General features: G+C 44.1%; 1 protein-coding gene across 38 annotated transcripts in view; it reads right to left on the reverse strand.

The window, feature by feature from the left end:
- Positions 1–10,283: 10,283 nt before the first annotated feature.
- RBFOX2 (RNA binding fox-1 homolog 2) overlaps positions 10,284–21,003 on the reverse strand; it is a 293,230-nt gene continuing 282,510 nt past the window's right edge. For 36 of the 38 annotated variants that reach the window (XM_059886356.1, XM_059886364.1, XM_059886360.1 and 33 more), the window contains 3 exons: positions 17,953–18,041; positions 17,435–17,507; positions 10,284–15,883 (listed from right to left, as the gene is read on the reverse strand). In XM_059886356.1, the coding sequence (XP_059742339.1) occupies positions 15,829–15,883; positions 17,435–17,507; positions 17,953–18,041 (217 nt within the window). In that variant the 3' untranslated portion in view covers positions 10,284–15,828. Of the gene's footprint in view, positions 15,884–17,434; positions 17,508–17,952; positions 18,042–21,003 lie in introns of those variants that run through there. The other 2 variants (NM_001205372.2, XM_059886371.1) reach the window with 2 other exon arrangements.

The following is a 21,003-nucleotide window of genomic DNA, read 5'->3' on the forward strand; positions in this document are numbered from 1 at the left end:
AGGGACTGTATTTTACAAACTCTGAATCAGAAGGTATATTCAGAGCAGGATGCAACATCTATGTTACCCCCTCTGGCCCCTGCCACTCTCAGCTGGCAGGCTTCTGTGGTCAATTTGGGGGTCATCTCCTGGTTGTGCAATCAGGACCCCCGAGAAGTAACTGAACTTGGCCTTGGTCCAGCCATGCTTCCTTACTCGGTGGTCCTTGATGGAGGCATTAGCAGAAGGACATTGGTGGCGGGAAGGCAGAAAGCTCATCCTCTTCTTCTGGTTTTGGACCTGAAATTCCAGAGCAGAGTCTCTGGCAAAATGGATTTAGTGATGAGGCTTTCAGTCCAAGAGAGCCTCTCCTTTGCTTTAAACCCAAACCCAGGTCTCAGGAGCATGCTGGCCTCCAGCTAGTGAACAGATATGGGAGGGAGGAGAGACGAGGGCGCGAGGCAGAGGAGCTCAGCCAGGGACCACATCCTGGTTGAGGATGGAGGAGGAAGCAGAGAGAGCCAGCGTTCTGAGCATTTGTGAGCAGGTCTTGAATAGAGTGGCCGTGGTTGGGGCTAGATGTGGCCCCTCGGTGTCAGGGAATCTAAGCCAGAGGACTATCATGCCGTCCTTGGGGGAAGTGAGGAAAAGCAAGCTTCTTCCCAGGTAGTGGGGTATTCTGAGCTTTCTCAGCAGAAGATACACTGTAACTGCAGAAACCTGATGGAATACAAAATAGGATGACTCCTGAAACCAGATGGGAAAGTGATGAAACATGGTCAGTGTTCTATCTCATCTCTAATCCTATGTGTCAGTTGCAAACCTCTCAGAGAGTGTTTACTAAAACGGGGAAGGAAACAGCCTGGCCCGTTTCCTGGAGACCAGAACCCCACCCTCACCATTTGACTTGACTCTGCCTTTTCTCTGCCTTAGTCCTGTTCATGCCCTGCCCCCGCCCCCCATCACCCCTTCTCCAGAATGAAGCAGAGTTCTCTCCCCAAGGCCTCTTCTAGGCCAGGACAGGGGAGACTGTCAATCATGGTAGTACCATGAACTATGAGCCCTTATTCTAACGGGTCCCCAGTAGCTGTCATTTGCCAGAGGAGGAGATGGTTGGATGGCATCACTGACTCAATGGACATGAGTTTGAACAAACCCCTGGAGGTAGTGGAGGACAGGGAGGCCTGGCTGCTGCAGCCCATGAGGTCACAAAGAGTTGGATATGACTTAGCGACTGAACAACACCACCACCAGGTACATGTAGATAAGAAGGCAGAGAGGACTTCTTTGGTAGTCCAGTGGTTAAGAATCTGCCTGCCAATGCAGGGGATGCGGGTTTGATCCCTGGTCGGGGAACTAAGATCCCGCATGCCACAGGGTGACTAAGCCTATGTGCTGCAGTTACTGAGCTCTCTCTAGTGCTCTGTAACTAGAAACCCCAGTGCAGTCAAAATTTAAATAAACAAACAAGAAAACAGAGCCATTTCTACCTTCCAGAAGCTGTTCTGGCAGCATGCTAAACCAGTCACTATATCAGCTGAAACCTACTCACCATGTGCATCTGTGAAGCATATAAAAACCAAAGAAATAAAAAGCAGGGTTCTTAAAATAGGGTGACTTGAATCAAAGTGGAAAAATTATGACCATCAGTTCAGTTCAGTTACTCAGTCATATCTGACTCCTTGCAACCCCATGAACCGCAGCATACCGGGCCTCCCTGTCCATCATCAACTCTCAAAGAGTCCACCCAAACCCATGCTCATTGAGTCGGTGATGCCATCCAACCATCTCATCCTCTGGCATCCCCTTCTCCTCCTGCCCTCAATCTTTCCCAGCACCAGGGTCTTTTCAAATGAGTCAGCTCTTTGCATGAGGTGGCCAAAGTATTGGAGTTTCAGCTTCAACATCAGTCCTTCCAATGAATATTCAGGACTGATCTCCTTTAGGATGGACTGGTTGGATCTCCTTGCAGTCCAAGGGACTCTCAAGAGTCTTCTCCAACACCACAGTTCAAAAGCATCAATTCTTCAGCGCTCAGCTTTCTTTATAGTCCAACTCTCACATCTATACATGACCAGTTTTTCTATACTGGAAAAACCATTTTTTTATGACCATATGTAATAATAATTAATATTAATAGCACTAATAAGTAAAGGGTATCAAATTGGGTGAAAATCAGATTGGAATAATTTTCTGCCTACAAGAGATATCCTGAAATAAAATGCCACAAAAGTCTAAACTAATAGGAAAACTTATCACAATGTAAATTTTTAAAAAGATGACAATATTAATATTTAACAACAATTTCTCCAAACTTTGTCTTGCTAGGTGCTCAGTTGTGTTCCTTGCACTAAATGCCTTTTATCCAAGTTGGAGATTTTATAGCGATAAAAGAATGAGTCATGCAGATGTCACATTACTGTTTTTACTTTACTGGTTTTATTACGAAAGCAGGACATGATTCTTGAGTGAGTTACAGGTGTGGGTCCCCCTCCCCCAAGCCTCAACACCTCTCTCGCAAGCTGAGCCTGCTCAGCTCTATCTCCTTCCAGAATTTTCCCTTAGTCCTATACCACACATTTAATACTTAAAAAAAATGGAAATTATATTCAACTTTTTTTCTTTTCTTAATATATTCTGGGTCTTTTTCCAGGTCACTTTATGTAGATTTGCCTTTTTCTTTGTGTCTGTGTAAGGCTTTATTATTATTTTTAACAATATAGTTATTTGGCTATGCCGAGCCTTAGTTGCGGCACCTGGGATCTTCAGTCTTCCTTTTGGTACACAGGATCCAGTTCCCTGACCAGGGATAGAACCCAGGCCGCCTGATGGGGAGAGCGGGACCTTAGCCACTGGACCACCAGGGAAGTCCCAAGCCTTTATTTTATATTGTTGTCTTTTAATGTAAACAGTTCCCCTGCGTGCTTCAGATTGCTTCTATTTCTTTTTATTACGGCAAGAAACTGGTGGACATCCTTATATGTGTTTCTCTGTGTATGCCGTTGCAGGATGAATTTTTAGAGGGAGGGTGTTGTCGTTCAGGCATATGTACTTTTTATGCTGTGATCACCGTTCCAGAAATTATATCATTTTATGTTCCCACAAGTGTTTAAGAGGGGACACTCTTAAAAGAAAGATCTTTCTCAGCAACATAGGTCACTTTCATTCTTTTTACTTTTGCCAAAGTGGTAAAAAAAAAAAATGGGGTCTTGCTGAGGTCTAAATTGCATTTTTGGGCAGACTAATGATGTTAAGTATCTTTTCATGTATTTATCGGCCGTTGTATTTCTTTGGTAAAACACCTTTTCAATGGACATGAGAAATACCTATTTACAGAAAATGAGAACCAAGTGCAGTTTGAAATGTCAAGGGTTTTGTTATTACTTCTTAAGTCTTTAAAAGAGAATAGGCTTGGAGACAGGGTGGGAGAGCCAGGTTTCAGGAGTGGGGAAGAGAAATGGAGTCACGTTTATGAATCACACTAAAATCATAAAAAAAATAAAAAGTGTCCCACAAAGATGTGGCGAACCTAAGCAAGTCTGTAAGTTTTTTTAAGCTTTCAGAAAATAAGCAGTTTTCATGTTAGGAAAATTGTCCCAGAAATAGAAAACATAACATGCTACTGAGTTCATTTTTATGAAGCAAGTATAACAGTAATACTAAACCTTGATTACCAAGAAAGACAACTTATTATCATTTGTGGCTCTAAGATGAACATATTAAACATACTGCTAGAAAATAAAATCTATAACATACTGTTGCAAAATTCTGCAATAACAAAGTTGAGGTTTTCATGAACTATAAGGAAAATTTGATATATGGAAATTTATGCACATAATATACTATATTCATGGGCTAAATAGGAAAGGAAAATTATGGTTATCTCATTGGAGTCTGAAAATTCAGTACCTAATCCTTATACAAATCTAGAAATAAAACATACTGCCTTTTCATGAAGAAAAGTAGTTTTTGTAAACCAGTTGCCAACAATACTGGAGTCAATTTCATAAAGTTAAATAATTTAGGAATCAAGCTAACCCAATAAGGTATGGAACCAAAATAAGAAAAATAAATATTAAAAAACAGAAAAGAAAACCAGTATTAGGTATTCATGGAATATTCATTTCATAGTTATTATAATTAGTAAAAATTCAGCAAAGCACAAGGGAAGTATTTAAAATGAATACTATTTCTACAGAGTAACAAAACAAGTTAGAAAACATGACATTATAAGATATTATTCATAGTAGCTTCAAAACAATTCAAAGTACCAAGGAAATAATGTTAGCACAAATGTAAAGAAGCAACAAATTTTAAATGAAAAATTTAAACGAGAAACCCTGGGGAGGCCATACCAGGAGACTATTATTAATCACACTATATACAGAAATTAAAAGATGCTTGCTCCTTGGAAGAAAAGCTATGACCAACCTAGAAAGCATATTAAAAAGCAGAGACATTACTTTGGTGACAAAGGTCCATCTAGTCAAAGCTATGGTTTTTCCAGTAGTCATATATGGATGTGAGAGTTGGGACCATAAAGAAAGCTGAATGCCAAAGAATTGATGCTTTTGAACTATGGTGTTGGAGAAGACTCTTGAGAGTCCCTTGGACCGTAAGATCAAACCAGTCAATCTTAAAGGAAATAAGTCCTGAATATTCATTGGAAGGACTGATGCTGAAGCTGAAGCTCCAATACTTTGGCCATCTGATGTGAAGAATCGACTCATTGGAAAAGACCCTGATGCTGGGAAAGATTGAAGGTGGGAGGAGAAGGGGACGACAGAGGATGAGATGGTTGGATGGCATCACTGACTCTATGGACATGAGTTTAAGCTGGCTCTGGGAACTGGTGATGGACAGGGAAGCCTGGCATGCTGCAGTCCATAGGGTTGCAATGAGTCTGACACGACTGAGAGACTGAACTGAACTGATATACTGAAATCTTCCCAATGGCCCACATTTACAAATACAACAGCAAATAACTTCCTGCATCAAGTTTAACTAGAAAGATAAGCTGTCCCCAGCCCCTGCATGGGTGTCATTGTTCACAGAAGTGCACGAAGCCAGAAAACAGAGGGGGACGAGGAGTTGACCACTGGCCTGGTCACTGGTCAGAGTGGAGACATCAACCAGGACAGAATCAGTGCCATTTTATAAAAAACCTGAATACCCCAACGGGCCACAATAAAGGAGTGTTTCTATAAACACAAAGGTACATCCTCTCTTGCTGAAACAGCACAGAGTCATCAAAAATATCCTCATGACAACTGTGTAGCAATATGAAAAATACTTGTCTTATAATATTACTACATTTAAAAATAAGACATACAGGGACTTCCCTGGCGGTCTGGTGGTTAGGACTTGGAACTTTCACTGCTGGGGTCCAGATTCGATCCCTGGTCAGGGAACTAAGATCCCACAAGATATGCAGCGTGGCAAAATAAAATAAAGACACAAAATGGTAAGTATGTAATAAAAGTCATGAGGAAAAGAATATGCATTGGAAAAACAGATAAATGAATAAAATCAAGAGTTATATTGTGGTCTTAGGAGTGGATCTTTAATTATATTGAAAATATATTTAAAGTGATTTCTGAGCAACAAAAAGTGCAACAGAAGAGTCTTTAAACAAGGATAACTATGCAACCCTGCCTGTGTTGGGGAGGAAAAATAATTTGCCCTCTACCCTTCAGCATTCTGGAGTGAAATCTCTGTAATAAAAGATGGGTTAACCAGAGAGAAACAGACAGAAATTAAGGGGGGGTGGGGAGGCTTCTGGGAAGCTGGAATCCTAGGTTCTTAGGCTAATCCCATTACTACTTGGTTTATAATCTAGGGGAAGTCACCTTGCCCTTGGGACCAGCTTTTTCCTTTGTGATGGGGAAGGTGGCATTCACTGATGGTGCAAATATGATAGATAAGCACTTATCTTCTGTGTTGGGCCTGCAGAGAGGATCATGGGCCAGCTGCAACATTCTTTCTCAAACAGCCTGGACGCAGTATCCCAGTTCTCCTCGTGAAAGTGGTCCAGATACCCTCACCAACAGTGGCAGGGGAGTTAATGTCTCTTTGCCATCTATGTGCAGATGAGCTCTATGATGTAGGGTGGAAAGGGGCTAAACTTCTAGGTGTATGGAGATGTCCCAAAGAAAATGCTAACTTAGCCTTTTTAAAAAATTGAAGTATAGCCAATGTATCAATCTTAAGGGAGATCAACCCTGAATACTCACTGGAAAGGCTGATGCTGAAGCTGAAGCTCCAGTATTTTGATCATCTGATGCGAACAGACGACTCATTGGAAAAGTCCCTGATGTTGGGAAAGATTGAGGGCAGAAGAGGGTGTCAGAGGATAAGATGGCTGGATGGCATCACTGAGGCAATGAACATGAACTTGGGCAAACTCTGGGAGATAGTGAGGGACAGGGAGGCCTGGCGTGCTGCAGTCCATGGGCTCACAAAGTCGGACATGGCTGGGCGGCTGAACAACAACAACATAGCCAATGGACAATAGAATGTAAGTTGCGCAAATACAATACATTGACTCACAGTTTTTGAAGATTCTATTCCATTTATAGTTATTATAACACATTGGCTGTATTCCCTGTATTGTACAACATTCCACGTATGTTATTTATTTTATACATAAAATAAATTATTGTTTGTTCTCCTTAATCCCCTCCCTGTTTTTTGCCCCTCCCCCTTCCCTCTTTCCTCATTCATTTGTTCATTCAACAGATTTTAATTAAATGAGGCCTGTGACTGGACATGGAACAATAGACTGGTTCCAAATCGGGAAAGGAGTACGTCAAGGCTATATATTGCCACCCTGCTTTATTTAACTTATATGCAGAGTACATCCTATGAAACGCTGGGCTGGATGAAGCACCAGCTGGAATCAAGATTGCCAGCCAGGAGAAATATCAATAACCTCAGATATGCAGATGACACCACCCTCAGGGCAGAAAGTGAAGAAGAACTAAAGAGCCTCTTGATAAAAGTGAAAGAGAGTGAAAATGTTGGCTTAAAAACATTCAAAAAACCAAGATCATGACATCTGGTCCCATCACTGCATGGCAAATAGATGGGGAAACAATGGAAACAGTGACAGACTTTATTTTCTTGGGCTCCAAAATCACTGCAGATGGTGACTACAGCCATGAAATTAAAAGATGCTTGCTCCTTGGAAGAAAAGCTATGAGCAACCTAGACGGCATGCTAAAAAAGCAAAGCCATTACTTTGCCAACACAGGTCCGTCTAGGCAAAGCTATGGTTTTTCCAGTAGTCATGAATGGATGTGAGAGTTGGACTATAAAGAAAGCTGTGTGCTAAGAAATTGATGGTTTTGAAGTGTGGTGTTGGAGAAGACTCTTGAGAGTCCCTTGGACTGCAAGGATATCCAACCAGTCAATCCTAAAGGAAATCAGTCCTGAACATTCATTGGAAGGACTGTTGCTGAAGTTGAAACTCCAATACTTTGGCCACCTGATGCAAAGAACTGACTCATTGGAAAAGACCCTGATGTTAGGAAAGATTGAAGGCAGAAGGGGATGACAGAGGATGAGATGGTTGGATGGCATCACCAACATGATGGACATCAGTTTTGGTAAGCTCTGGGAGTTGGTGATGGACAGGGAAGCTTTGTGTGGTGCAGTCCACAGGGTAGCAAAGAGTTAGACACAACTGAGCGACTAACTGAACTGAACTGTGAGAGGAGCCAAGGATTTAAGGACATGTTCCCAAATGTTGGAATCACCTGGCAAGGCTTTAAGAAATACTGACGAGTGGGTGGGTCTTACTTCCAGTGATAGGGATTTCATTAATCTGCGACATGACTTGGCGTGGGAGGTTTTCAAAGGTCTGCAAGTAATTCTGTTGTTTGGGAACTGCTGCATTAAGGCATGTGGTCCTTTTTTTCTGACTCTACGGCATAATATACTTCTACTCTGTGGATACATGTTCTAGCTTCTTAATAACCAGGGGGCAGATTTGGGGAGTAAATCATGAGACACAGGATTCATCTTCTGAAGGGTCTTGCTGGTCTCTTCCCTTGCCTGTCACGGAGCACAAGCTTAGGGCAGGTCCCAGAGGGCACTGAAGACATTATGGGAGAAAATAGTCTCTGTTCTACTGGCACTGGAGGCTCGGTAGGGGTACACACCCCAGGTAAGCTTTTAACAGGAGAGGTAAGTGGTAGGAACAAGGGGACGCCAAGGGGGATGGGGTGCTGTGGGAGCCCCTCAAGGGGCATCTTCTCCTGGGATGGGCGGGCTCTGGGGGGAGGGGAGGGAGTACCTGAGGGTGAGAAGCTGGTGCCTTGCCATTGTTTTCACCACATGGACTCCTGGGCCTGGGCCTTTGCCAGTCACCTCACTGAGCACTCTCTGCCCATTACCTACATGCATTTCCAGCCAGCGGGGCCGTTCATTACGTTATTTGATGCAGACGTGTTAATTAAGTACCTCTGTGCTGGGCATCAAACCAGATCCAGCTGTGAAGTGGGCAGACAAGGACAGGGTCCATGAAGGGAGAGCATTACCTCACCCAGCCCTGTAATCTCTGGGCAAGCACGTGAACCTTCAGGGAGACGGCAGCGACGCTACAGAATTGAACACACTACTGCCTTCTCCTCTATGTCCTAGTTACCCTGTCCCATGAAAACCTTGTATGCCATTGGCAGAATGCCAGTCTGACTATGCCCGCAAAGACGCTCCCAGCAGTGGAATACAGGCAGATCTGCCATGGTTCCTGATCGCCCCTGGGGACACCAGGAACACCTGGGATGGAAGGAAAGTTTGTCAGAGGCCAGATTTTCGGTGTGTACAAGTGGGGCTGGAGACCAAGAAGACCTAAATATTCATGTGAAATTCAACTGACATTGGGACACATTCAGAACACATTTTCCAAATTGCATAAAACCACAGTGTATTTATGACTAAAATGAAAAAAAAAAATCCTTTAAAATCAACTATGCTCTGCGACTGGTCTACACCCTTCCTTGCCCTGCCCCCGCCCCATCTCTCATCACAGCCCGCAGCACTGCTGAGATCTGATCTACTTTCCTGGTACCCTGAGAGGAAAAGTCAGCAATTTGAGAGAAGCCGTTACTGAGAGACAGTTATCCCTTTATCTCAGTGGAATTTAGAACCATGAAAAATTGGACACAGTTGAAACGTTCCAACACTAGGAGTCAAGACTTGTTAAATACAAACCATTCGTCCACTGGAGAGACCACAGTGTAGTGATCAAGAGGATGTTCACGAGAGCCATTAACTGGATTCACATGGAAAATGTTTATTTTAGCAAGTATGGTGGACAAAGCAGGGTGAACGTTGCATATGCACTTTCTCACTTAGAACCTAACCAGGGGAAACACATCTTTCAAACCTGGGAGTACAGAAGAGAAAACAAAACCTCGCAAGGAAGCTGAGCAAGGTCACACTGCAGCTATGGTGGTGGCTGTTTAGTTGCTAAGTTGTGTCAGACTCTTGTGACCCCGTGGACTACAGTCCGCCAGGCTCCTCTATCCATGGGATTTCCCAGGCAAGAATACTGGAGTGGGCTGCCATTTCCTTCTCCAGGGGATCTTCCTGACCCAGGGATCGAATCTGCATCTCCTGCATTACAGGCCGATTCTTTACCACTGAAGGGAAGCAGGGAAGCTATGGTTATTTAGAGGTCATTTGGTTCCTTTTTTCCTTTGATGTGATTCCTATGGTGTGAATTAGTTTTACAAATTGGAAATAGATAATATATCAAAAATGCTTTTCCAAAAACAGAGGACCAACTCAGGGTCTGCTGGTCTTAACTCAGCTTCCTCCATCAGCTGAACAGGCTCACCCTCAATAGTGTTGGAGGTCACAGTGGGATGAGCACGAGCATGTCTTCTTGGGAGGCCACGCTGATAATGGTTGCCTTGGCTGAAAACCACGAGGTCGAGTCTCTCAGGTTTCTGAATCGAATTCTAAGGAAGGGTGGTTGTGGAAGCCCAGGGAAGAAGGAAAAGGCTCGGGAGCTTGCATGGCAGCCAGGGAGCCAGGGGAGAGGTGGCAGTTTCCAAAGCAGGCGAGGGTGGCAGCAGGGACACTTGGAGAGGATGGAGGAGCAAGAAGGGAAGGGGGAAATTTCAGAGGGAGAGACAGGAAGACAGCAAGGGGCTGGAGAGCAGGCCTGTCATTCAGGGAGCACTGCATTTGCTGCTTGCCTTTTTCCATCTTAGAATTCGGATCCAACCTCTATCTTTGGAGCCTCAGGGGGAGGCAACAGCAGGATTGCTGAGGATCAACACACACAGGCAGGAGAATGGTGTTTCTCTCTTTTATTTAAAAACAGTGCTTCATTACCATTTGCAAAGGCAGAGGCAGTGCTCTTCCTTTGCTTAGAGTTTATAAAAGCCAGCAACATGATCAATAATTTATACACATGGATAGTAATACAAAAAAAAAATAAGGAATCAAAGCTAAAGATCTAACTACTCCGACCTTCACAATTCCAGCTACTTGATAATAATAGGAGTAACCCAATGAATACTGTATGGTCTAAAAGCTACTATACAATATGATTCTTAACGAGAGGGGAGGGATTAGAGACTGTCACAAAGCCCTGGGTGCTTCTCTGGAGTTGGCAGGGAAACAGGACCCTGGGCAAGCAGCTCGGGTGTCCTAGGAAGTGATTCCGGGGGGCAGGGAGGGGAGGGAGAAAAGGCCAGGCGGTGGATTATGCAAGCATCCCATGGGAGGCCCCCGTGCCCTGCAGGTACCTGTTTTGCCATGGCATCGGGAGGGGGCCTGAGAAACTGCAAGTAGGGATGTTTCCGTCCCTGCCACGGGGAGCGGGGAGAAGAGGGGAGGTTTGCTGGCGATTTTAGCCTTGCAGAGATTTGGACTGAAAAGCTCAGAGACTCAGGTGGGTCAGCCTGTCGGGGACAAGCCAACCCGCCCGGCTCTCTCAGCACTCTGCAGCCCTAGCTTAGTGTGTCAGCCCCAGGTTTGCTCCAGCTGTTCACAAGCAGGATTATAACACAAGGAGAAAACAATTAATATCCCGTAGGGGGAAAAAAAAAAGGATCAATTCATCACTCGATATATAATACAGCCAAAATGAGCTGCCAAAACTTTGCACACACACACACAAAATACTGTGAACAGAAAAATACAAAAAAAAAAATGAAGAAGCTGGGGGCCTGGCGGGGTATTGATGCTGCTTAAAGCACTCATCGGTCCCCAGAAAAACCAAACCAAAAGACATTTTTTAAAAAATTCAAAAACGTATGTACCCCCTGGGAATCTGGCATTGGTAACAGGAGTGGGGAGTGGGGGTGCGGGGTTGCGGGGAGAAAAGAGAATTGCTGTTCCCTTTTTGCTGGCGGGTGTGAGCTAAGCCCTCACCACACCGGCTGGTGTGTGAGTCACTGCCAGGCGGGGCCCCTCCAGCTGGCGGTCCCCTTCAAGGCCAGGTCTGAGTGGTGGCCGATGAGCCGTTCTCTCCGTTACCAAGCCCTGCCAACCAGCACTACCATGGCTGAAGGATCGACCGTTTTCCTGAGTAAGCTGTAACTGGCTACAGTTCTGGTAACGTGGAGAACTCAGCTGCTGTGGCCGCGGGCCCACGGGCTCTGTGCGAGTGCTCCCCTGGCCCCCTCGGCTCCTCCTTCCTAGTGCACTGGAGTTGGGAATTGGAGAATTTGCTGTGGCCTGGTCTGGAAGCCTTAAAGATGGGGGCCAGGGACTCGACGGCAGCCGCTGGACCAGAGGGCACCCCCCGGCTGAGGACACCCAGAGTCTACTTGGAAAGGGCCCTGCTCCTCGCTGCAGCTCCTGATGGCTACTGCCTGGTTGATCAGTCAGGCGAGGATGAAGGAAGAACACAGGAGAAGGGAAAGGGAGGGAAGAGGCTTTCAGACAGTAACATTTCCAAAAAAATAGTGTTTTATGCAACAGAGCATCAGGCTTCACCGGTGGATACTACAAACGGTCAAACATTTTCAAGAGCATGACAAAAGAAAAACACACAAGCTTACGTTGGATGTTCACCTTGCCCACTATATATTTTTTTTTCCTATCTTAAAACAGTGCAAACAGTAACTTATGCTTTTAAAACACCACTATCCCTTCCCCACCCACCAAAGTCCCTTTCCTCCTATCTCCTGGGGGAAACAAGTCTGTGATTTTGCACATGGTACTGTGCTATAGGGGGTTGCAAGCAGCAGAGAAGCGGCGGGCTTGGTGGAAGGGGGTGGTCCCCGGGGCTCCCCCTTCCCCTCCCTACGGCTCTGCCCTGTCCTCGCTGGGCTCATCCTCCTGCCAGAGCGAAGGGAGCTGCCCAGCCCTTCACAGATAGACCTGGAGGGTGCTCCTGCCCCGGGTTCACACCTCCCTCCTATCTGGAAGCTATGTGACTAGTTAGAAGGTGGCGATGACTCAAACTTCTCTGCCAGAACTCTAGGAAGTAGAACCTAAACCAAGAGCAGTTCAGCCCCTGAGGAGTCACTTGCAGGAAAAGCTGCTATCATTGATTTCTACTGAATAGAGCCCACTAGCTCCCCTGAAACTAAGAGCTGAGCCCCAGTTCCCTTCTTTTTCAAGGAAAGATAATATTGGCTCAATTCCACCCATGGCTGCTGGAGGAGGATGGTGCCGGTAGGTTTTGTAAAACCTGAGAGCCTTAAAAATGACAAATCGCAACAGCTGATCAGGGTCAGTGGGAGCCGAATTACGTAATATAATGGGTTCTGGAGAAGCTCTGAGGACAGCTCTCTGGGCTGAAAGACGGATATTCAGCTAAAGGTGTTTACTAGAGGATTCCTGGAAGGAGCCCGGCTTCTAAGAGTAAGAAGTGTGGTAGAGAAGTCTACATGGTGACCTACAGTTGAAGTCATTCACGTGACTCAGCATGGGTAAGTTTTCTAGACTTATCCACCAGCATCCTCTAACAAACTCACGAGATGCCAACTCTCTTCTGACTTTGTTTCTGAGTCCACTGGGAACGAAAGTCAGGAAGAAACAAGCACTGATGGTTTGAGGAACCTGCCTCTGACGAAGCTGCCTGTGTGGAGTCTCGAAGTTCAGAAGCTGATGGGGCAGGTTGATGCCAGTAAACTGAGGTGCTTCAAGAACCCCAGTCAGCGCTGACACTGAAAACCAAAGGCCCTTTAATAACGATTTAGTCTTTCTTAGTAAAGGGAGCTGAAGGAAGCAGTGTTAACACCATCCCTGGAAGTACAGCAGAGGCCCACTGGAAAACACAGAGCTTGCCTACCGCATCCTCAGCCAGAGCCAGCTGAACTGAAATGTACGAAAGCTCAGGCCTCTGCCTCTTTTAAAAAGGGCTGTAGAAGCTGCCTTCCCTGCCTTTCCCATCACTATTCCCTCTTTCTGGAAAAAAGAAAAGAAAATCCTTAAACTCACTGCCCTGTTCTCTTCTGCCATGGATACAACTATTTAGAATTTGGCCTTGTCTCCACTGAAGCAGTGGCTCACCATTTGTTAGAATGGCCCCTGTATGAACAGGACACAACATTTCTCTCAGATTCTTTAGTCAGTAAAAGCTCTCCCTCAAAACAAAAGCGAAAGAAAGAAAAATCCTCTCTGCCCCCAGTCCCTTGGACTGTGAAAGCCCCACATCCCATTCCCCCACCCCGAACTGAAATACTTATATACACACAAGAAAAATTGTCTTAACAGCAACAAACCAAACTTTGGCTTGGGGAGGAGAACCCTTAGAAAATGGCCAATGGACTGGGCAGTCTGGCGTACTCTAATCGTGCATTCCTCCCCAGAATGAGTAAGATTGCATCGAGGCCTCTAGCTTCCTTGATGTCTCCCCTGGTTTCAGTTTCAGGGAAGCCTCTCTCCCAGTTATTAGGAGAGAAAGGATTCTGAAGGGGGAGAAGATATGTATTATACATGACAGGTCAGCCCCCCCCCCGCCCCCCCCACCCAAAGACAGATCCCTCTGCTTACAAAGAATGCTTGATGCTGTCATACGTCAGTTATTTTAATTCAGGGACAAGAATCAGGATCAGGAAAGAACATGTGTGGAGGCAGGAGTAAAAAAAAAAAATTAAAACAACAACAACAAAAAAACAACAAACCAAAACAAACCCATAACAAACCAGAAGCTCCATGTCTCTGAATTGCTCCCTTTAGCAGCTATCCCACGGGTGAAAGGTCACCCTAGTACCAATGTGAATAGACCAGGGAGCCAAATGGACCGTGCTTTTCCATTTGCTAATGCCTTCATTTTGGAAATACTGCAGGACCCTTGCCTTTAACAGCTAATAGCTAGAAGAGAAGCACAGCCCCCCTGCCCTGATAACAGACAGAAAATTGAAGCCGGGTAGTGTAGCAGGGACTCACTGTGTGGCCACATGAGTGGCTCTTTCTGGCAACATGTGAGGTCCTGGCCATTTCAGACCCTCCTTCCTGTACAGGAGGGAGGGGAGCAGCCTCAGGGGCTTCGGTTTCATGTCCTGTAGTGTTCACGAATACCAAGTGGTCCAGCTGCTCAGCTGGCTGTCTTTGGAGGATAATGAGAAGCTGGGTGAAATGGCCGTAACGGCTCCAGACTGTGGACAGAGAAGTGACTCGTACAGGCTCTGGAAGATGAAAAGTCCTATGGCTTTGGAGCTCGTACAAAGTGCCTTTGCCTGCCCTTATACGCCCTGCTCACCAAACCTCCAGGGACAGTTGATCTAGGGCTCGGTGCTTTATCTTTTGCCAACAGAGCCTATGTTACATGTTTTACACTCTGTGCTGACTTTCTGATGCAAGAGAAAGACTGGGAATATCAGGGCACCTTGTCAGACATCATCTAACATCCTTTTTCTTGCCCTCATCCTCTTCAGTGGCACTTGACAATTTGGACTTCTAGCCTGCAAGCCATGCCCAGACCTCTGGGGAAATTTGGCCACTGGCTATTTATTCTTCTATCCCTGGGTCCTAAATTCTTGAATCTTGAGGACATGGGAGCAGGGTGTTAGAAAACGGAGAGATGAGCTAAGCGGTGGTTCAAAGAAAGGGAAGAAGCCCAGCAGGAACGCTAGGGTTTACAGCAAAGAAAAGAATGATCTTTCTCAGACTCCAGAGTTCATTTGGAGACCGGATGCCTAATGAGGTGTTTATTATCCACAGTCTGAGCGCATGTTTGGAAATATTAATACTATAATTCCAAAAACCATGCCAACTATCTCAGGCTGTGCATGTTAAGATGATTATAAAAAGAATGGAGAAGACAGGAGGGAAGAGGAGAGGAAAGTGTCTTTGTGATTCTCCTGCTTTGCAAGCACACATTCCTATCATCTATTAGCATGTGGATTCCAGCCACAGCCAATCAGAATGACCTGCCAAAGACCAGAAACTCAGAAGACTAGAAGGATATCCTGTTGCAGAGAGGTCTCTTCTACTTCTGCTTGTCCCCCAGCCAGTCAGCACCAGATTCACTTTGGTAATCCTGTCTGCTGATTTCTGATCAGATGCATTTATCAGCTCCTAATGTCTCTCCTTCCTCATTAACTGCCTCTTCCGTGACTGATAGAATAAGCTAAGCACGGACATACAGACATGGAAATGCATTTTTTTTTTTTTACCACAGTTAAAAAAAAAAATAAAAAAAAAAAAAGAAAAAAATGCACAATCTTTGGAACAAAAGAATTAAAGGCAGAAATTTAAAGGAAAAATACATATTCAAAGAACATAGTGAGGTATAAAAAAGTATTCTCTCTTTTTTTGTGTTTTTTTTTTGTTTGTTTGTTTGTTTTTCCTCTTCATCTTGCTATAGAGTTCCTCTACTAGTAAATATTGCAATAGCCAGGCCTCATGAACTGGGGGGCTGTCCCACTTGCAGGGGTCTCACGTCACTTCAGTAGGGGGCAAATCGGCTGTAGCCACCTCGGTATAAACTCGCCTGCAGTAATTAAAGACACAAAAATTATTCAAAGGTTGATGAGAGAAGCATTATGAAAGAAAACATATGTCCTGAGAAGGGATTTGGAAAAACAGCCTCCTTAGAAGCTTCAAAGCAACTGGTTAGATAGTGTCTAGTGCATGAGGTTAGGAAACCAACTTCTGTCTCTAAAATGCTCCAATTGGGACCCAAATATTTATTGCCGACCTGATATTCTCAAGGGGAGGGGATCATAACAATTCATTTCATTATTTACACGAATTAGCACAGAAGAGAAACTCTGTGCAGTTTAAAACCAGGTCTGTAAACAGGTGGATTTTGAAAAGCACGTGTCTATTTACCTTGATTATTTCACCATAATTGTGGCCTAAAGCAGATTGCTGACTTTACCTTCCTCCCATTACCTGACAATGGGGAGCACGGTACTTCTGATCAGTATCACTGTCACATCCCATGCTTGAGATGGTGCTGGATTTAAACCTGAGGTGGATAAAGCCTACTGCCTCAGTCATTTATAAAAACAACCAGGTTGTTTCTTGACGTACCGATTTTTATCTATCTATCTATCTATATATATGTATATGTATATATAGCTGGGGTTTTAGCTGGACTTTATTCCTTTGATCATTATCAAATGATTTATCTTTTTCAATCAAAAGTTCCTTAGGACTGTATCACTCCTTGGGTCATTCTTTTGGTATAGGATTTATAATATTTGGACACTAAATAAAACCTTAGGGATTCCCATCCCTTTCTTGATATTTTATGTTCCTACCTCAATTCTGACACCTCCCCCTCCCCTACCCAGTCCCTATTACTTCCTCCTACAGATCCTCATCAGTAGATTCAGTGTGGAAAATGGCAGGCTCTCGAACATCCTTTAAGTCTTAACTGGGACCCATCATCTGTGTCCCTCTCAGACATGGTCCCCTGTGTTCCCAGGCCCTTGCCTGGTGGCACTGAAGATGGCAAGAAAAGCTCTGGTACGAGGTGGCATCTCTGTGGACCGGCCACTGCTGAACCCAGTAAGTCCTGGTCACTGGACCTGGAGGTGTCCTGGGGGATTATTCTAGATGAGCTCTATGGATGCTTTGTATACTTCTAAGAAAATATTGTATTTTGCCACAAATGTTACTAATAAAATATCTTTGGAAGGCAACTGCTTGGTGATTTCTATTACTATCTACTTGAAGGCTTAAGAATAGGGACATCTTTTGGCATCTGCATTTGAAACAGGTAAAGTTTTCTGAAAACTAGAGTCCTATGTCCCCAAGTCTTAGCTAACACCTATTAGTAAAACCCTGCTCAGGCATGCATCTAACATCTGAGGCAACATAAAACAGCAGTCTCATTTCTGCTGTCTTTACCCAGGCAGGGAGCTCACATGAGCACACAAAGGAGCCACGTGAAATTTACAGGTAGTCCTACTGGATTTAATACTTTGGCAATGGAAACAGGGCTGAATTTATTACCTCCCTAGATCTTCTATAATCTGTAGGTAAAAGTCAGAAGTAAAATGTTTAAAGAATAAAAAATGGCACATCTACTTACCACAGCGCCAACTCCGTAACTAGCGGCAGGGGCAAGGGCATGGTAGGGGTCGGCGGTGTACACCCTGCCATAACTGCAAAAAGAAATCCAATCAGGGATAAAGAAAAGACAGTAATCAAACAAAAAACACAAAAACTTAAAAGTGTGTTTGACTGTCTAAGGATTTGTGAGGAACCTGGTCTTGGAATGCTATTAGGAAACTAGCAGAATGGAAAAAAAATCTCTGTCTGCTCCTAAAGGCAGGAACTGAAAATCTCTGAAGTAGGTCTATAAAACGGAAAAGAAGGGCGTTGGTGATGAGGGAGCGGGAAACCGGGGTCAGAGCCAGAAGGGCCTAAGAACAAGAGGGAGGGAAGGGTCTGAGCTGGTGGGTTTCTGGTGGGGCAGGGTCTGGGGAGAAGGCCTGCAGAAAACTCAGCTCAGCAGCAGCCCTGTGGCCCAAGTGCCCTTCTGGAAAGGGTGCGGGCAGGGAAGGGGGTGGCGCAAGGCAGCGGGGCTCGCCCTCCCTCAGCACCTACCCGTCGCTGTAAGCGGCTGCAGCGGCGGCAGCGGCGGTGGCTGCGGTCGCAGTGGCGGGCTGTGCATATCTGTAGGCTGCGTACCCACCCTACAGGAGAGAAGAGAACTCACTTTACAGACACCTCTCCCCCCGGGGGACAGGTGAACACACACCCGCCCACACGCAGACAGACGGGACGCAGAGACAGACATGGACACAGACACACACGTGGGGAGAGAGTGTTTCAAACTGCATCAGTCTGCATGTTGCTCCTCAGTGCAAAATTAAGCTCCGCCCAAGACCGGGATTTGTTTTGCAATTTGTAGTAGTAACATAAGTAAACTACACTGGGGTACCTGTTCTCAAATTTAAGAAGTGAAAATATGATTAAAAATATTTTAAAATTAAAATATAGTTGATGTACAATGTGGTGTTAGTTTCAGGTATAACATAATTCAGTTATATATCTAAGTATCTATTCTTTTTAGGATTCCTCCCTATTATAGGTTATTACAAGATATTAAGTAGAGTTCTCTGTGCTATACACTAGGACCTTGCTGGTTATCTATTTTTATATATAATAGTGTGTATGTTTTAATCCCAAGCTCCTAATTTATCCCTCTTGCCCCTAAATGAAGATATATGATTTTGGATCTATCTTTGTTGGAACTTTCAGCAAGGAAAATATTTACAGCAAGTTGGGAGAACTTTATCTGACAGGAAATGGAACCTTTAGAATTAAAACATGTAAGTTTATATGTGCTATCTTCAGATTCTCTGACGTATACTCAACCTGATCTACTGCTAAAAGACAGCAGTTTATAGAGAAAGGGCCCATACAAGCGCTCTGCTCCACGTGGCCTCGTGTGTTTGCCAAGAGGCTAGGACAACCAAATGACATTCAGAAGGAAGAACCAGTGCAGACCAGGGGTTGGCAAACCTCCATACGTGGGCCAGTGTGGTCTGCCACCTGTTTCTGAAACTAGCTGTAACACAGACCGCATGGCCAATGAAGACGAAAGGCTTTACCACTTGGCCCCCTACAGAAAAAGTATGCTAACTTCAGTCTATATTTCAGACTCAGGCACATCAGATTACAAAGGGCTGGGGGCTCCTTGGGCTAGGTTCAAATAGATTAGGAAGCCCTTCCCACCTCCCCCAAGCATTTAACCACATTTGCTTTTCTTTCCTAAAAGCTTTGGGGATCCTTATGTCCCAAGCTCACAACAGGCTCTGGAGCTTTTCTTCCATGGGTTCAAATATCCTCTTAGTCCCAAAGAGCTTCCAATTTCCCTGTCCTGCTATTTTACCTCCGTTTATATGAATCGAATACTCAAAAGGTTTTTACTGCCAGGGGGAAGCACGTGTATTTCTTCACAAAGTATTTCAAAGATAATCACAACAAATGGCACATGAGACAGGCTACTGGAAAAAGTGGCGAGCCCTATTTTCCTTCTTTTTCTTTACCTTTTTAGAATTCATCTATTTTCCCTAAACCTAATTCAGTTGTATACTTATATTATTGTCTTAGCTCCATCAGATATAGCAAAATATAACTATGTCCACTTGGAGGGCTTCTCAGCAGTGAACCACAGCCCGTTTCATTTCCGTAGATTAGTATGTCCGTTTCTCATGGACATCTGAAGCTTTCTGCCCTGTGCTTTCTACTTTCGATCTCTTCAAATGTTCAATTTTTGCTAAGTCTACAAAAAAAAATTTGAATTTTTCTATATCGTTTCTTAGGATTGAAAACAAGCATTTTCTAATGGGACCTCTGGTCTTCTTAACCACCTTACTAGGTAGCTTCTAGCTTGCTACTTTTATTTCTGTCCAAATCTTCTTCTGGAAATACCTGTAATTTCTTCTTATAGCTTTTTGCTTCTTTCTTACGTAATTTATCCTTTCTCTAACTGAAGACACTGTACTGCGGGGTAAAGTATACTCCTGCTCTTTAAATTTATGCTCCTCAAATTCATCAGAAGTAGCTGCAAATGTACATTAAAAAAAAAAAAAAATCCCTGATTAGTTTTCAGTGGTTTTGTATTATTCCTTCCTTGTTTAAGTGAATGATTTGAACATTGTTTCAATTATAGATCTTTCCATAGATATTCATATAAATAAGAAAATTCTCATTAATATTACCAACACTGGTAATGGGATGGGGCCATGGCAGGAGAACCCTCAGGGGCTAGATGTGATCCACAAGCTTCCTCTGAGTTCTAGCCAGGTCTACCAGGACAGGCAGGGCAGACTGATTTGGGTAGAGCCGTATATCCAAGCTGCAACATACACCCTGTCATACATACACGCCTAAGTATCTACATTATTTATAAACTAAAGTATCTCCTTCCTTCACTTTTTAAAAAAAACTTCTAAAGAAGAAATGAAACAGTAAAACCAACTGTTAAACAAAACAAGATGTTAATCATTGTAGTTGAGATTTTAAGCTTTGTATGAATCTTGAAGGTTCACTTTTCCTGTATCATTATAAATGGTTCCACGTATTTAAAATTAAAGTTTGCTTGTGTGAAGTCTAAAGCAGGGCCATGTTCAGGAAAACCTCTTTGTAAGTGAGGGTGATGTGGCATACAAGACATCAGGAAGTCTGTCCCTTCAGCAGATCTTCAAAATCCAAAATAATCTCTAAAAATGGAAAAAGTCAAGGTAATAAAAGCAATTAAAGCCCAATGTACACTACCTGGGTAAAACAACTAAAAACTTAAGTTCTATGCCATGGCGCAGAGGTATACGTTCCCATAAAAATACTAACTAGATTCTCAGTAAGTCCTGGTATGTCAGATATACTGGGGATTGTATTCAATCATTAAATTTGAGCGGCAGTGCACTAATTCTGGAAGAAAAGAGGTTCTGAATGAGGTTACTGATAGACATTTCCTCTTGGTTTCCTCAGCCTGCAAGAAACCAGGGGAACCTCAGTGGCTTGGGGGCAATGCTATTGTTTTATTTTTTTTGAACTTTTTATTTTGTATCGGGGTATAGCCAATTAGCAATTTGTGACAGTTTCAGGTGAACAGCGAAGGGATTCAGCCATACATATATACATGCACCC

The sequence above is a fragment of the Bos taurus genome, chromosome 5 (assembly GCF_002263795.3).
Source record: "Bos taurus isolate L1 Dominette 01449 registration number 42190680 breed Hereford chromosome 5, ARS-UCD2.0, whole genome shotgun sequence".
Classification (NCBI taxonomy): Eukaryota; Metazoa; Chordata; class Mammalia; order Artiodactyla; family Bovidae; genus Bos; species Bos taurus.